The 15,496-nt window shown below is 36.7% G+C and overlaps 1 protein-coding gene across 1 annotated transcript in view; it reads left to right on the forward strand.

Annotated features, from left to right (window-relative positions):
- The first annotated feature begins 3,338 nt into the window (after positions 1 to 3,338).
- The window catches only part of LOC149808566 (serine/arginine-rich splicing factor 5-like), a 37,405-nt gene continuing 25,247 nt past the window's right edge, over positions 3,339 to 15,496 (forward strand). The window contains exons 1-2 of the mRNA XM_089979178.1: positions 3,339 to 3,467; positions 13,551 to 13,676. Coding sequence (XP_089835304.1) covers positions 13,554 to 13,676 — 123 coding nt within the window. The 5' untranslated portion in view covers positions 3,339 to 3,467; positions 13,551 to 13,553. The remainder of the gene's footprint in view (positions 3,468 to 13,550; positions 13,677 to 15,496) is intronic.

The raw sequence follows: 15,496 nt of genomic DNA on the forward strand, positions 1-15,496 counted from the left end.
TGACTTTGGAAGGTGTCAAATCTGCTGTGCTGCTAAACTCGATCCAAACGGGGGACTTCAGACTGTCGTGATGAATGGAAAATCTGAAGAGATCGTCTTCTTTGGCTTCACATTGTCGTTTCAGTGTGGTTAACAAAGAATCCCACACCTCTGTGATGAAACCCTCTGCTTCCTCCAGCGGTACGTTTGACTTGAAATCTTTAAACTTTACCGTGTAAGTGTAAGCCGTCGTTCCAAATTTTCTAGAGGAGAGCTTCCTCATCTCTCGAATGTGGTAGTACTTTTCAGGGTTTACTAACGGTGGTGAACTTCGGCTGGGTGTAGACTCTCTGGGTCTGGATTCTGGCTCACTCATGTCATCTGCAAAATCACTGGCATGAATTTGTGCCAAGACTTCAGCTACTGTACGAGGCAATAAATCACATTTCTGTCTCTGACGTTCTTCTCCTTTCTCCACGACATGATGCGATCGTTTCATCTTGACTGCGAAAAGTCAAATGACTACATTTTAAACGACATTGGTCCCTTTATATCAATGTCAGACCGGCGCATATATAAAGTGTGTGTGTCTTCCCTTCCAATATTTATTTAACTCTCAAACTGAGCAGAACGATGGAAGAGCCCACACAGATCGAGCTTCTGATCAGAGCTTTGAGAGGTGTCATAAGAAAATTTTCTTCGGACAAACCGACGTTTTTCTCCTCCCCCTTTCGAGATAAAAGTCAAGATACTTGCTATATCTGTAAGTAGAAAGGACATTGGTCTTCAGAGTGTCCAGACCGTCAAAAAAGCAAAACAAGTGTCAGAGGAGACAAAAGTCAAGATACCTGTAATCATTGTCAAGAAAAAGGACATTGGTCTTCAGAATGCCGTATGAAACAACAGGAGCAAGAGGAAGAGACAGGTCTCGAAGTGGAAGAAGAAGAGGTACCCTCCCTAAAAGAAGAGCCCATGCACGTGCAGAAAGAGAAAAAAGAGAAGACAAAAAGACGAGGAGAAAGTGACGACGAAGAGGAGGAAAAACCTGTGAAAGTGAAGAAATTCAAAAAACATAGACAGTGAACAAAGACACAGAAGAAGTCTATGAACTTTTTAAAGTGTTTTGTTGTGTTGTGTATTGGATTGTAAAATTTGCACCATAATAGACCAGACAGAAAACATATGTGACTCTTGGTTTTGACTTTTTAGAATATGGATCTACACTTACACACTCACTCACATCATGGGCAAAAAAGGGATTTTGAGTTTTAATTGATTTTGGCAATTGAAATACTCTCTCTTTTCGAGAGAAGTGGGTGGCCCCGAAAAGGACCGATGGGTATTTGTTTTTTTTTTTTTAAAAAAAAAAAAACAACTCAGGAACGGGACGTAATCTGCTTTAATTGCCTTAAGCTTTTGCCACGGCCAAGGCCTACCTCTTGAATGGCTCCTGTCAATGATGATCTGTTAGAAATTACCAGGGATGGTATCGCAGGCGTAGTAACAGGGTTGGGTTGCTTGGCTCGGGAAAGTCTTTTTCTCTTGGGTGGTAAAAAAGAAGTCTGATACATTTGTTTTAGACTCCTTAACTCTGCTAAAATGTCTAAGAGTACCCTTACCGTTTGACTTGTACTATTCTCCTTCTCTCCTATACCTTGTTTCTTCTCTGCTGCTTCTTCTTGTCGTTTCCTTCTTGTTGCCTCTTCTTCTCGCTGTTGCTGTTGAAGGAGAAAAACGTGTTCTTCTTCTTTCTGCTGCTGTAAAAATTTCTCCATTTCTTCTTTCTGTCTCTGTTTAAAATCCTCGACGTGTGGTTAAAGAAGGAGAAGGTGGCGAAGGTACTGGTACCGGAACAAATTCTTGCAAAGAAGAAAGAAAATCGACTAAATCCCAATTAAAATCGACCTCTTCTGGAATTAAGACTGTGTTGACTTTGGTAGCCGCTGATATTCAATGGCTTCCCGTCTCCACGGCCGGTGCACAACAATTCAGCGTTTTCTTAGGTTCCGAAATGTATGAAAACTATGTCGTATGGATTCACTGCGCACATACGCTAGCGCATCTATATAGGGAATGTGACGTCACAGACCGCTCTCTTCGGATTGGAAGACCGACTCAGTGTTTTGGCTGAATTTTCTAACGCGTGTTTGGATTGGTGAATACACTCAATCCGTTTCGATCCACTCTTTCATTATAAATAATTTATGTGGAGAGACAAGGCTGTTTCAAGAGAGTTCTCATCTACGGTCCAGAAGTCAGAAGAAGTTTAAGGAAGAGAAGAAGACATGTGCGTTGTTCTCTATGTTAACAGAATTATGTTAACAACAATAACATTAACAAAAAAACACAACCCCAAAGGCCTTTTTTCAGGGCCATTCACATGCCTCGAAAATATTTACTTTCTTGCCTAATTTTTTTTAGTCGGTTGTATAGCTATTTGTGTTTGTTTGTTGTTATTGTATGTTTGTATGTGTTATATATGTCTCTGTCCCGCCCAAAACGTTCTAGGATCCCCCCCCCCCCGCTGTTTGGTCGATTGAGGTCAGCTCCTTGCAACATTGTGACCCAGCTTCAGTACTGTGAAGTCACCTTACCTGTTCCATTCCTATTGTTCGTATATAACCCCAATCTTTTGTCCGTATATAGTCCCAAGGTGTTTTTGACTGAGATGTCCCTTGTCGGTATAAATCTTGTCCGTACATCGTCCCAGTGGGTTCTGCAATGTATTTTCCAATTGTCCGTATATCGTCCCCCTTCACTACTATCGAAAATGCACTTCGAAAATGACTTCTGACTACTCCTTTCCTGATAAAAGTGAAGATACCTGTTGTTTGTTAAGAGAAATAATAATGGGGTCCATAATCCCAACAAAGGCAAAGAAAATGAACTTCTAAGACAGTAGAAAAGAGGGACGACAGTAAAAGATACATGCTATGTCTATCAATAAAAAGAATACTGGTCTTCAGTGTCCAAGAATAAAAAAAAAAGACAAGAACGAGGAGCATTCGGAAAGAAACAAATAAAGAACCCATTCCAGTAAAGAAATTCAAAAAGGCGAGGCAAGTAGAATAAACGGCAGAACAATAGGCCATAAAAGTGAAGAATTTAACATAAGAAAATGTTACTTTTTGTATTTCTTTGCTGAATTTCATTAGTTAGAAATAAGGACAAATTTAACTAGTTTTTTTATAAGCAAAGAATTTAGTGTTTTACATAACAGGTTAGGATCATAATAGAAGAGTTCTAATCGAAATTCTTTTTGCTCTATAATATTTCAAAATGTCACGTATCGGAAAAACCATGAAGCCATTTTATCCGCTTCGGCCTCGTCGTCTGCTTTAATTTAGTTCTCATTCACTCGCGCATGCTCAATAGGTTAAGTGCGTAAAGCTTGCGGTTGGCGGAAGCCGAAGTGTATATGGTCATACTTCTGGGTTTTTTTTGGGTAGTTTACTCTTGATACAAACTCACCAGAGAAAACATTACAGGTATAAGACGTATCTGTTATCTACCATAACTGAGGTTATTGATTTTTGTGACGGTAAATTACCTCTGAAGAGTAGATTTTATGACATTCAAAACGTGCTTCTCCCGTCATGAGTGTTCTTTATTTGCGACTGATTATGTAGAAAAATGTTGATGAACAGAAACTGTTAGTGAAGTTGTTGAAGATTTGATGCAAAATAAAGAGGTTTGTTGAAAGCATTGTAAGACATTTTGGTGCCTTTAAAGTCCATTTTGAGTCCGGTTTTACCTGATAATGACCTTGACATTCGCCATTTTGTGGGATAAGACGAAAGGCAGTTCTCGTTGGCACATGTTTGATGAAACTAAGTCGCTTATGTTTTACAGATAAAATTAAGTGAAGTGAATAACGTTCCCATTGAGACATGTTATAACGTTGAGAGATTCTTTATTTTAAGAAATTATTTAATAAGAGCAAATTGGTAATGCACCTTTCAGTACAGGTAGGCGGGATTGGTACTCAGATTGTACAGAAATGGCTAAATATTATGGTAATTGTGATGTACCATTACCCTCAGTTAAATCTCCTGTAACAATTAGCAGTTTGTGTTGTGGGGTTTAACACCATTTTTCAGCACAGGATAGGCTATGCATGGCGGCCAGTATTATTGGTGGTGGAAGAACCCAGGAAAAAACCTCCAACCCACGAGAAGCTACTGGCAAGCTTTTTCACATACCCACATTGGCCGAATCCTAGACTCGAACCCATGCAGACAGAGATGAGATGGCAGTGATCTGTAATGGAGAGCGCTTTAGACCACTCTGCCACACTGAGCCCCCAGTGTATGTGTAAAAGAATATCTTAAAATATAAACACATTTGCCCACAGACTGAGGTAGCATACCGGGTACCTACTAAACACAGCTGAGCCTAACAATGCCTCATAAAGCCTGGTAATGTCATGTAAAGTAAAATTAGAAAAGTGTAATTTTATTGTCTAATAAATTAATCAAACACAAGGACTAGTTTTCAGCATAAATATGCCGAATTAAAAGACCAAGAATTGGCCAACAGAGTTCGAATTTAAATAATAAAGTTACAAAGTCGGACAAAATCATGTAAAATGTTTATTGTTTTATAACTTGTTAATTCGATTATCAATACAAAATGCAATATTTCAATAATTACACAAAACCAGACGAAGTCGTACAAAGCCTGACTGCATCGTGCTAAGTCAGATTAGAAAAGTGTACTTACATTGTAAATTATATTGATGAATAAATTAACCAAACCAAAGGATTAGTTGTCAACATAATTATGCCAAATTTAATTACAGAAAATTGGGCAACATAGATCGAATTGAGATAATGACAGAGTAATAACAAAATATGACAATATTTTATGTGAAATGTTTATTATTTTATACATTGTTTTTTTTGTTGAATATCGAAAAAAAAATGCAATATTTCAAAAAATGCCCTAATGACATCATGCCAAAGTAGTACAAAGCCAGATAGTCATGCAGTCATTACAGTATTTGTTGGGACAACATAAATTAATTTTAAAAGTAATTTTTTTTGCGTTGTATGTTCTGGGACATGTCATTTTTTTTTAGTCATAAGTTGTGGGACACCTTTTAAATCATTCGAAAATTACGTGTTGGAAAATGTACTCCAACTGAAATTTTATTTTAAAAAAATATAAAACTACTTGAGATAAAACTCTTTCGTCCACTGCATCAGCATCTCATCAAGACAACCTTTCTCACACACACAATCCATTCATTCGGTGCCAGAATAATTTTTTTAGCTTAATCATACCATGAGGCAACACATCTGAAGCGGAAACTGCAAGGACTCTAGTTAGATTTTTTCAAATCTACACCAGTCTTGCTAATTCTCACACTTTTGACCCCCATCCAGTCTGTACAGGAATACGATCCTAGTACACTAGAATTTCATAAGTGTTAATGATCATATTGTCTGTGAAATCATCTGCATCTCTTCTGGCCTTCATGAATCACATGATTTTATTTTCTCCAAATCTTCTGGGCGACGTTGGGTCATTGATGTCCAAGCATGAAGCACTATATTATGTCACTTTAAAAATTCTTCCATTGTTTCAATTTGTTTTCAAACTTCCCATGAATATTGGTGAAAAGGAACCAAAGTTTGTTTCCATATCTCTGCCATTTTTGTATGTTCAAATAAAAAATTGGCACACATAAAAGAATCCAGTCGTCTTCTGATGTCAGCTTGCTTTGCAATAAAATAACCTTTGTGTTGATGTCCTTTTTTATAAAAAAAAAATGGCTTCATAATCCAGAGTTGGCTTGCTTCGTAATAAAAATAACCTTTATCTTTATGTCCTGTCGGTGAGTTCGAAGAAGGAATTTTCTACTTGCTGCCAGTTGTGTTTATTCACCACCAGAGCTTCTGTGTGCTTGGCCTCTGTAGTTACAATTAAAATACATAGGAGCATTTATGCCTGCGGGTAAATAGTAATGATACTTTTGTAACCCGTGCTGGCAAGAAGATTGTCACTTGTACTCAAGTGAATGTGATTTCAAAAAATTATTTTTATTTGCGAGATACTCTCATACATTAGACCTGGATATAATTCAGTCTTGATTATTTTGCACCTAACACCATGTCATGCGTGAATGGCAGTTGTCTTCAAGATATCGGTTGATTATGTCATGTATAGCAGTATTTACTAGGACAGTGCCTACAGCAATATGGAACTGGACTGCACAGAAAATGGCACATCACTGACACTTTTTGAATAATCCATGTCATGGCAAAAAGAAGTGGATTTTGTATAAAACTTTGAGAAATTTAACCTGCACTGTATTTCTACACATACTGTTGGTGAATACAAAATGCATTATTGTTGTTCCTAATGATCATTGACAAATAGTATTTTTTTTTAAATAGGTAGACCAGTACTGGCCATAAGCTGCATTTCATGATAAGGACAATGATATAGTTGTGCATGCATTTTGGTCATCATCATAACACAATTGTCAGTCCCAAACATGAAGACGATCCCCTTAATGACCAGTCTGGAATATTTTCATATTCTCTGCTCAGGTCTTTCTGCACATGCTTTATACCACTCTGTTGATTGTGTTAATCTTCTGGACAACAGTTGGTTTTTAAGCTTGACTAGTTAATGAATCTTGAGTTTTAATTCCTGACCTTTTTCTTGGTCTCCTTTTAATGGATTCAAGGCAAAATGCAAGTGTGGTCCAGTGTTTTACATTTTTTTGTAAAAGAATGTATGTGGAAACTAACTCAAAAAACACTGAATATAGGTGAAGTTGCAGGACATTAGATGACATTGAAATTGTTGTAGGGTTTAACACCATTTTTCAGCACACGATAGGCTATACATGGCGGCTAGTATTAATGGTGGAGGAAGAACACGGGAAATCACCAGAAAGAACCACCGACCCTCGAGAAGCTACTAGCAAGCTTTCTCACATACCCACATTAGCTGAATCCGGACATTGAAATGCTTGTGGAAAATAAAAGGGGCCTTGATTGTAAGAAGATTATGGACCCCATTATTATTTTTCTTAACATTTACTGCTGTGTGTAAGAAATACACAAAGCAGTATCAAAAGAACAGGAATCTTCAGGATAGCAAGTTATCAGTTAGCATTATACAGTGTCAGAGATGTGAGTGTGCATATCATACATTTGTATGAATTTATACACTGAATGAGAAATCTTTAAAAAAAATTAATTTAAATTCAAGCATGTAAACATGTACTCTGTGCAATATACAGTTTTTATTTAACTGTTAACCCTTAAAGGAGACTAGAAATCAAAATTTTCCTTTTACGTATGTAATTCTCTACAGATTTTAATTCGACTGCAATGTTTATAAATGAAATATCGTAAGCGGGTAGTGATTATATTGCGTGGAAGATACCACGATTCCGTAAATTGCCGAGTTTTTCCGAGTATTAATGAGACGACAGATCACGTGGTACCGTGACGCTATACTAGCGAGTCCTCGAATACAAACATAAACATTGGCGAGCGAGGCAGACAGGAGACGACATTTGGGTTGCACATTCAAAAGTTGAATCTGCAGTCTGATATAATAGTTTATGTACTGTACTGGTAAGTATTAAAAGAAATTTGTTAGGCACAGGCCCCGGGCTGGTGACTTAAATAAACTAAAGTCCTGAATGAAATTCCACAAGCCCGGACAGTTCATACCTGTCAACTCTCAAGCCGGGAGAAAAACCTCCCGATGGGGGGGGGGGGTATTTCCTCATCTACATCCCGATCTCGTAATATCTCTCAATTTTGCGCAGCGAAGTCCCGATTATTACATTATGTCTGTCAATTTTCATTTGTCAGAAGAAAAAACGCAACCCCAAACCATTTTTAAATATAACGTATGCAATCCACAGTCTAAACTGCCACACTGCTGACATCGTAGCGATATGACTGAAAAATTGTTAAAGCTACGTTAAAAATTCAAATCACACGCACACACGTCTAAACCCGGCACTGGACGAAATAATTAATATCATACAACAGTTTTTTTCTTCTTTTTTTCTTCTTCAGTAAATAGAACGTGAAGATTAAACATTATTCAAGTAAATTTCAGATTTTTTAAACAACTACAACAGTACTATAGTAAAAAAAATAATTAAAAGAATAAAATTGTCACCAATTAGCTTAAATGAATGATCACGTTGAAATTTTCTCTGCAAACAAAATCGCATCTCCATTTCCGCCAAAGAAACTCGGCCAGTTAACACCTGACATTCCTCTACCGTATATGAAAAGTTTAATTACCATGATTAAATTACAAGGAATAAAACAAAATATACCATGCAGTAATATGTGGCCCTAAAGAACTAATTCTGAATAAATATTTTAATCAGCAAACAGTGTTACATGCATTAAGACTTAAACCTAAGAAAATAAGGTTGTGCATAAAACTTGAGAAAAACAGTTGCCAGATGTACGGTAACTTGTGATTGCAGATTTGAACTGTTAAAATGAAGTCCATGGCATCGTAAGTAACAACAAAATAGGCATCGTTTATTTGGTAATCAGTTGCTGGTGTTTACACACACTGTCGAACATGGTTTCTTGGAAGTATGTCCGAAGGGCAGTCCTTTTCACAAGATTAATGTAAGGATAAGGATTCTGTTCATTAGTCACATAGGCTTTATTGTTTGCGTACTTAAATCAAAAAACTTTAGCTATTTTGCAATTTAGCCAGAACTGACCAGAATATGCAAAAGGGGCTTGTCATGGGGGAATAATAAGGCGTATCACAGCGAGAAAAGGCACGTCAAATGGGCGGTCGCACATTGGGGCGGGGGGGGGGGTCAATAGTCCCTCCCCCGTTCTATTGTCAGACAGTTAATGTGAAACTTTGACCTTTTTTTTTAATCGCTCCTTTTTAAACTGCCCAAGGAATAGTTTTATATCAGTTCCAATTAATACAGATTACCGTTTATGCATACTACATGTATACAATGCATGTTTTTTTTTAATTTAATTTTTATAAGATTACTGAAAATTGTGTTTTCTTGAAACACGACAGGTTCAGAATCTTATTTTTAGCAAAGCTTAGATCTGATTAAAATCAAATGTAAATTTCACCTACGACAGTGGTGATTTGATTTAGATTGTGCCGTGTTAAGGCATGTATGTCAACATCTTGAAAATACATTTACTCATTTCACCAGCGCGATCAAAGTTTCCTCAGGCAAACACTTTTTGTTTCGACAAGCCTGACGGGCACCTCACTTTGAATACAGGATGGGCCGGAACTAAAACCAGAAGGGACCCAGGGTGTCAGGCTATCAGATTTGTTTTTAGCACTGCTGTTTTAGATAAAAGATATGTGGATTGATTGTTGCATTTTGTGGTCACTTACTCGTCCTTCTGCCCATTTTCGTAACTCACACGTTTAACTCTTTTCCCAGGATTTAAAATGTTCAAAGGTATGTCTGGAACAGCGCCAACTTTTAGTCTAGGCCTAGCATTTCTTTGAGCTGCTATTTTTTCATGATCCCTCTCGTAACATTCCTTTGAGAAATGTAACGAGCACATAGTGCTGTATGGTGTTGCTTTGAAATCGACTCGTTTGTAATAATGTACCCATTCTTTCATGATGCCTTTATCTTTAGGAAAAGAAAAAAAAATATGTTCACAGGCTTTTCTTAATGTTCTATTACACCCGTAAGCAACGCAAAACGGTATTGTCTTTTACTCTGGCAACTCCCACTTGGGTTGCTGGAGTCGCTACTATGACGTCACATCCCGAAAGTAACCGAATAGGCGCGGAAATTTTGCATACGAGGTCACGGAAATTCAGCTCCTAGAAGATAGGCCAATATTTAAATATTGGCATTACAGTCGCAGATGATACTTCAGAATAAGGTTTTCTGCTATAGTACTTTTATTATTATTCTATATTTCCATTGGTTTCTGGTCTCCTTTAAAGTGCTTCTTGGGGCACAAGCCGCATCACCAGTAGAGGTCTCGTGGTGCTTTGTTGTGAAGTCTTTTTGGCAGTTAGGCACCTGTTTGTACATCTTTGTACTTCATCTTGACATGAAAGGTGGTAAACTAAATTTGATTTGCTCATTGGGCCCTAGAACAAGCATTCTGTTACAGTTGTAATGTTGCATTTATCAGGGAAGTTTTACAAATGCTTGTTTAAAATATGGGCTACCAAAAAACACAAAGGTTGACTCCCAACGTGCTTAATTTTCCAAAGACAATATCAGTTGGAAAATAATGATGATGAAAATGATTTTTTGAAGTTTTATAGCAGATCAGATTACTGAATCTTGGAAAATGTTACAGGGAATTCTAATAAGCCAGAAAGAACTTTGAATACAAGATCGATCTGCATATTTGATGGACAAAAAAACATGTGGCATGAAAATGCGTAATCTCGCTTTTTTGAACTCCGTATATACAGCTGGATGGCAAATTAGAAGCTAGCTAGTCCTGCTTCAACCACCTACTGAAAATGTGTTGTTCAGTTGATCATTTTAGCTGTGCTGACATTTACAATGAGAAAATTCAGTGTTTGACAGGCCCCTATGTACGTTTCATCATATGAATACATCAAAAGTACTTGATGCAATAGCTGGACATCATGTTCAACGACTTGACCAGCTGCTGAGTGGTGGGAAAGTTGCTGATATTTTCAATGACTGAATTCAGAGGCAGAAAGACCCAGAGATATACATGTGGTCATTATAAGAGTACATCAAAATAAACAGATTTAGCTTTCAGTGTGTTTGTTTCCAAAGTAGCAGAATAATTAGTGTTTTTGACCTTGAAATCAAAACAATCAAGATTTAGACAAAATGCCATTTGCACAAATTGGAAAACAATTTTGGGGTTCAAAGGCAAATTGACGATTGTAACAAGATTCAAAAGAGTGCTGAAGTTGCTAAAACTGATTGTTCGGATGGAACAGTAGCCAACTGTAAGAAAGTGTGTGATGCCTGGCTTAGTGTTTGGAATAAGGCCTTTCCTTAAGTTCTCAAATGCAGTCTCGGTTTAATGGACAGACAAGAGCTATATGTCAGTGGTGTAAGGAATTTAGAAAATTTAACTGTATGACAAAACTGGTTCTTTTCCTCTGGACATTTAACCACCTCAGGTATGCCTAATATGTTTATGTGAATTGCAACTTTTGCTGGTGCGACTCCCCTTTTTACCAAACTAAAAGTCCTGGACTCCTAGATTTAAAATTCTAGTGAGACCTCTGATGCCTATCACCCCCACCCACCCCATTCAGCAATGTTTCTAAATTAAAGGCATAAAAAGGCAGAATACCAAGTGTCATTAAAATAAAGGCAATTTAACTGTGTATTGCAATTTTCATTTCTTTCCTCACACAGTTGATCCAGGAGAGATCTTGTGATACAAACTCTAGCACTCTAAGAGTTATGATAAATTGAATAAATAAGAATTTATTCATACTGTAATAAATAAAAAAACATCTAGTGAAAGTTGATTGTCCATAAGAAAAGGTCTGAAAGTTTGAAGAAAGAAAAAACTTAAATCCAAGGCTGTATCAGGGATGGTCCTGGCTTTCAAAAAGCTGTAGCCAAAATAATCGCCAACCTCAATATTTTGTTGCCAATTTTCAAAAAGTGTCGCCAAAAAAAGTAGTGTACATTTTTCCAAGTGTTAATTTAGTCTATTAATGTAACAGGCAATGAAAATTACAAAAGATGGATTAGTTAATACTTTAATTACAACAAGCATTAACAAAATGTTACAAAGTGTTACATGAAGATCCGTCGCGATTTTAGGGCTGCCCACTTGTTGAATGCAGTTTCAAAGTCTAATTTTTCACATCTGTACATGCTGATTCTCATTAAATTCTCGAGAGATGAGATGCAGAACTTATTTCTGATGTCAGTTTTTATGAGGTTCATCTTACTGAATCCACGTTCACAGTCCTCAGTGCTGACAGGTGACACCAGTAGTCTCTCAGCAGCCCCCTCCCCCTTATGGCTAGCTTCACAAAGCTTGTAGCGAATTGCTTCCTAAATCCCAAGAATGATCACTGAATGCTGTATAAATTTTCTCGACAAGAAAAATAGGATCTCCATTCCCACGAATGAAACTTACACGAGTCAACACCTGGCAATATTGGACCGTATATATAAGCGTAAATTCACACCCAATTTAGGGATTCTTTCACTCCTGTATTTTGAGAAATAAATAATTATTATTAATTATGCAAGACTGGTTTTTTTGTTTTGTTTTTTTTTTTGCTATTTCTTGTTGCGGAGTTTAAGTCTCTGCAGCCGTAACACGGGACTGATGACAAAAGAAAAAGATCAATGAGTAAAATGCTGCACTGGCGACAGATGTAATTGTGATTGAGATTTTTTCCATTTGTTTTGTATTTATACACAGTAGTCGGTACTTCAAAGGTTATCAGTTTTCTATGAAGGTGCAGCATAACTATTGTATTGGTATATGTATAAAAAAAAACAGAATGATTAGCCATACAATTAATTATATCTGTTCTATTCGCGTCTTCAGAAGTCAGTCAGTTGTAGGTATAGTGCGGTAGCATGATTGACTGTATCGCAACATACAGTACTCAGCCCAGATGTCAGCATAGGCAGATTATGATGTAACAATGCACTGTAAAGATAGGGTTGTCAATAAGAACAAAGGATCGTTTGTGTAACAGATTCATTCCAATGCATTGCTTAGTCAAGTTTATGGCTTCCTTTCGTTCTGACTTTAAATTTATTCAGTCCAAATCCATGATTGTATGTACAAATTAAATAACCAAAAAGTATGTCGCCAAAAAAATCGCCAGATGGGATATTTTTGTCGCCAATAAGGAAAAAAAATCGCAATTTGCGACATTGGCGAAGCCCAGGACGATCCCTGCTGTATGAACCATGAAATTGGTAATGTTTTGATGAGCTGTTAGAGATGCTTGTTTACATTTAAACTTCTTTTGTTGTTCACCCACACAGGAATATAAGAAACCAATGACCAATTGTATTTGCTGATTTTAGCAATAATTTCATCTATTTAATCAAGCATCAAGGGGGAAGGGGTCCACGTTTATTGATCAGGCACAGTTGACACTTGTACCTATCCTATGTTTTTGTAGATGGAAATAAATCTCATATCCCAATATTATTAATCTTACATAAACTGTCAGCAGCTAGCTAGTTATGTGCAAGCTTGTTTGCCCAAATGCAAAATTTGCTACTTATTTTTCTGTCCATAATTTGCTTTGATAACTGTCTTCTTTCAAAGTTTCTTTCAAATTGACTAATGAAAAATATTTTTATTGCTGACAATTCACATCTGTCTTTTCTGTTGCTTAGAAAATGTGTTAATAATGGTAATATCTGCAGACAACAGCATATGCACGTAATTTTCATTCACCAGATGTATTGCTTTTGTTGAAATGAATAGCTGTTGGGTGATTTTGTCGATTGCTAATGTTGATAATGACTTGTGCGTTTTGCTTTTATGAAATTTGTATAATAAGACATTTCATTCCTTTGAAAGTACAAATGATAACTTGGAATCTTCATATTTTGTTTATTAACCTTACAGCAAATGGGTACCAGAGTTTACATAGGACGTTTGTCTTACCAAGCAAGGGAGAAAGATGTTGAGCGCTTCTTCAAAGGATATGGAAGAATACGTGATGTTATGCTTAAAAATGGATATGGATTTGTGGTAAGTGGTTCCTTGATTTGAACTTCTTAAACTGTTGGATGGGGTCTGACTAGTTGCTGACACATCTGGGAACTTTTGGTGGCAGCCATCTGAACTAGTCGGAAAAGTTGCCAAAAGGAATAGTGGTAGTTTGCTATTCTCTAACAAAGCAGTGCTAGGGGCATATAGTTTAATGATTGTTCATGGACAAAACACTCTTGCATTGTATATATTAACACCAAGTGGTTTGAATTCGCTTGGTGGGAAAAATCTACCCCGATGTGTGTCTACCCCCTGACATTCCATGCAAATTATTTCATCTTGTCAGCTTGTTCAGCTACTGATCGCATATATCAGTTTAAAGGAGACATTCCAGACTTGTTCGTCATGCATAATGTAAATACTTTACTGATCATTTAATACCCACTTCTCATGGGGTCAAGCTAGACTTTGTATTTTAGGGAGATGTGAGGGCTGAATGGGGAGATACGGGAGTTAAGAAAGAAATGACACACACACACACAAACATATCCATTTCCTTTCTCTTATTTGAATTATGTCCTGTATTTCTGAGTATTCCTTTAACATTGGTTTTAAGCAATACTTTATTTTTAAGTAAAAAAATGTGCTATATGTTATTAGAAACATTTTGTATGTGTATAACAATTTTTTTATTCATGCCGATCGTATTCATACTTGAATGTGTATGCATGGATGCTGATATTTGCAGTGTATTTTGGCCACATGGCTATAAAAGAGCACGTTGTAATTAATTTGAACTAATACTGAGATTATAGTCTTGTAAGGCAGTAAAACGCTAAATAACTAACTTCCTATCATACTGGTCATTCTAATTTCATTGTTGCCGATCAAACATTACTCTTAACTATTCAGAGATGACACTGAGCATTAATGTCGATATATGATTGAACTCAGGGATGGTCCTGGCTTTTAAAAAGCTGTCGCCAAAATAATCGCCAACCTCAATATTTTGTCGCCAATTTTCAAAAAGTGTCGCCAAAACAAGTAGTGTACATTTTTCCAAGTGTTAATTTAGTCTATTAATGTAACAGGCAATGAAAATTACAAAAGATGGATTAGTTAATACTTTAATTACAACAAGCATTAACAAAATGTTACAAAGTGTTACATGAAGATCCATCGCGATTTTAGGGCTGCCCACTTGTTGAATGCAGTTTCAAAGTCTAATTTTTCACATCTGTACATGCTGATTCTCATTAAATTCTCGAGAGATGAGATGCAGAGCTTATTTCTGATGTCAGTTTTTATGGGGTTCATGTTACTGAATCCACGTTCACAGTCCTCAGTGCTGACAGGTGACACCAGTAGTCTCTCAGCAGCCCCCCCCCCCCCACACTTTATGGCTATCTTCACAAAGCTTGTAGCGAATTGCTTCCTAAATCCCAAGAATGATCACTGAATGCTGTATAAATTTTCTCGACAAGAAGAATAGGATCTCCATTCCCACGAATGAAACTTACACGAGTCAACACCTGGCAATATTGGACCGTATATATAAGCGTAAATTCACACCCAATTTAGGGATTATTTCACTCCTGTATTTTGAGAAATAAATAATTATTATTAATTATGCAAAACTTTTTTTTTTTTTTTTTTTTTTTTGCTATTTCTTGTTGCGGAGTTTAAGTCTCTGCAGCCGTAACACGGGACTGATGGCAAAAGGAAAAGATCAATGAGTAAAATGCTGCACTGGCGACAGATGTAATTGTGATTGAGATTTTTTCCATTTGCTTTGTATTTATACACAGTAGTCGGTACTTCAAAGGTTATCAGTTTTCTATGAAGGTTCAGCAAAACTA

The sequence above is a fragment of the Sinohyriopsis cumingii genome, chromosome 1 (genome assembly GCF_028554795.1).
Source record: "Sinohyriopsis cumingii isolate HCF-2022 chromosome 1, ASM2855479v2, whole genome shotgun sequence".
Taxonomy (NCBI): domain Eukaryota; kingdom Metazoa; phylum Mollusca; class Bivalvia; order Unionida; family Unionidae; genus Sinohyriopsis; species Sinohyriopsis cumingii.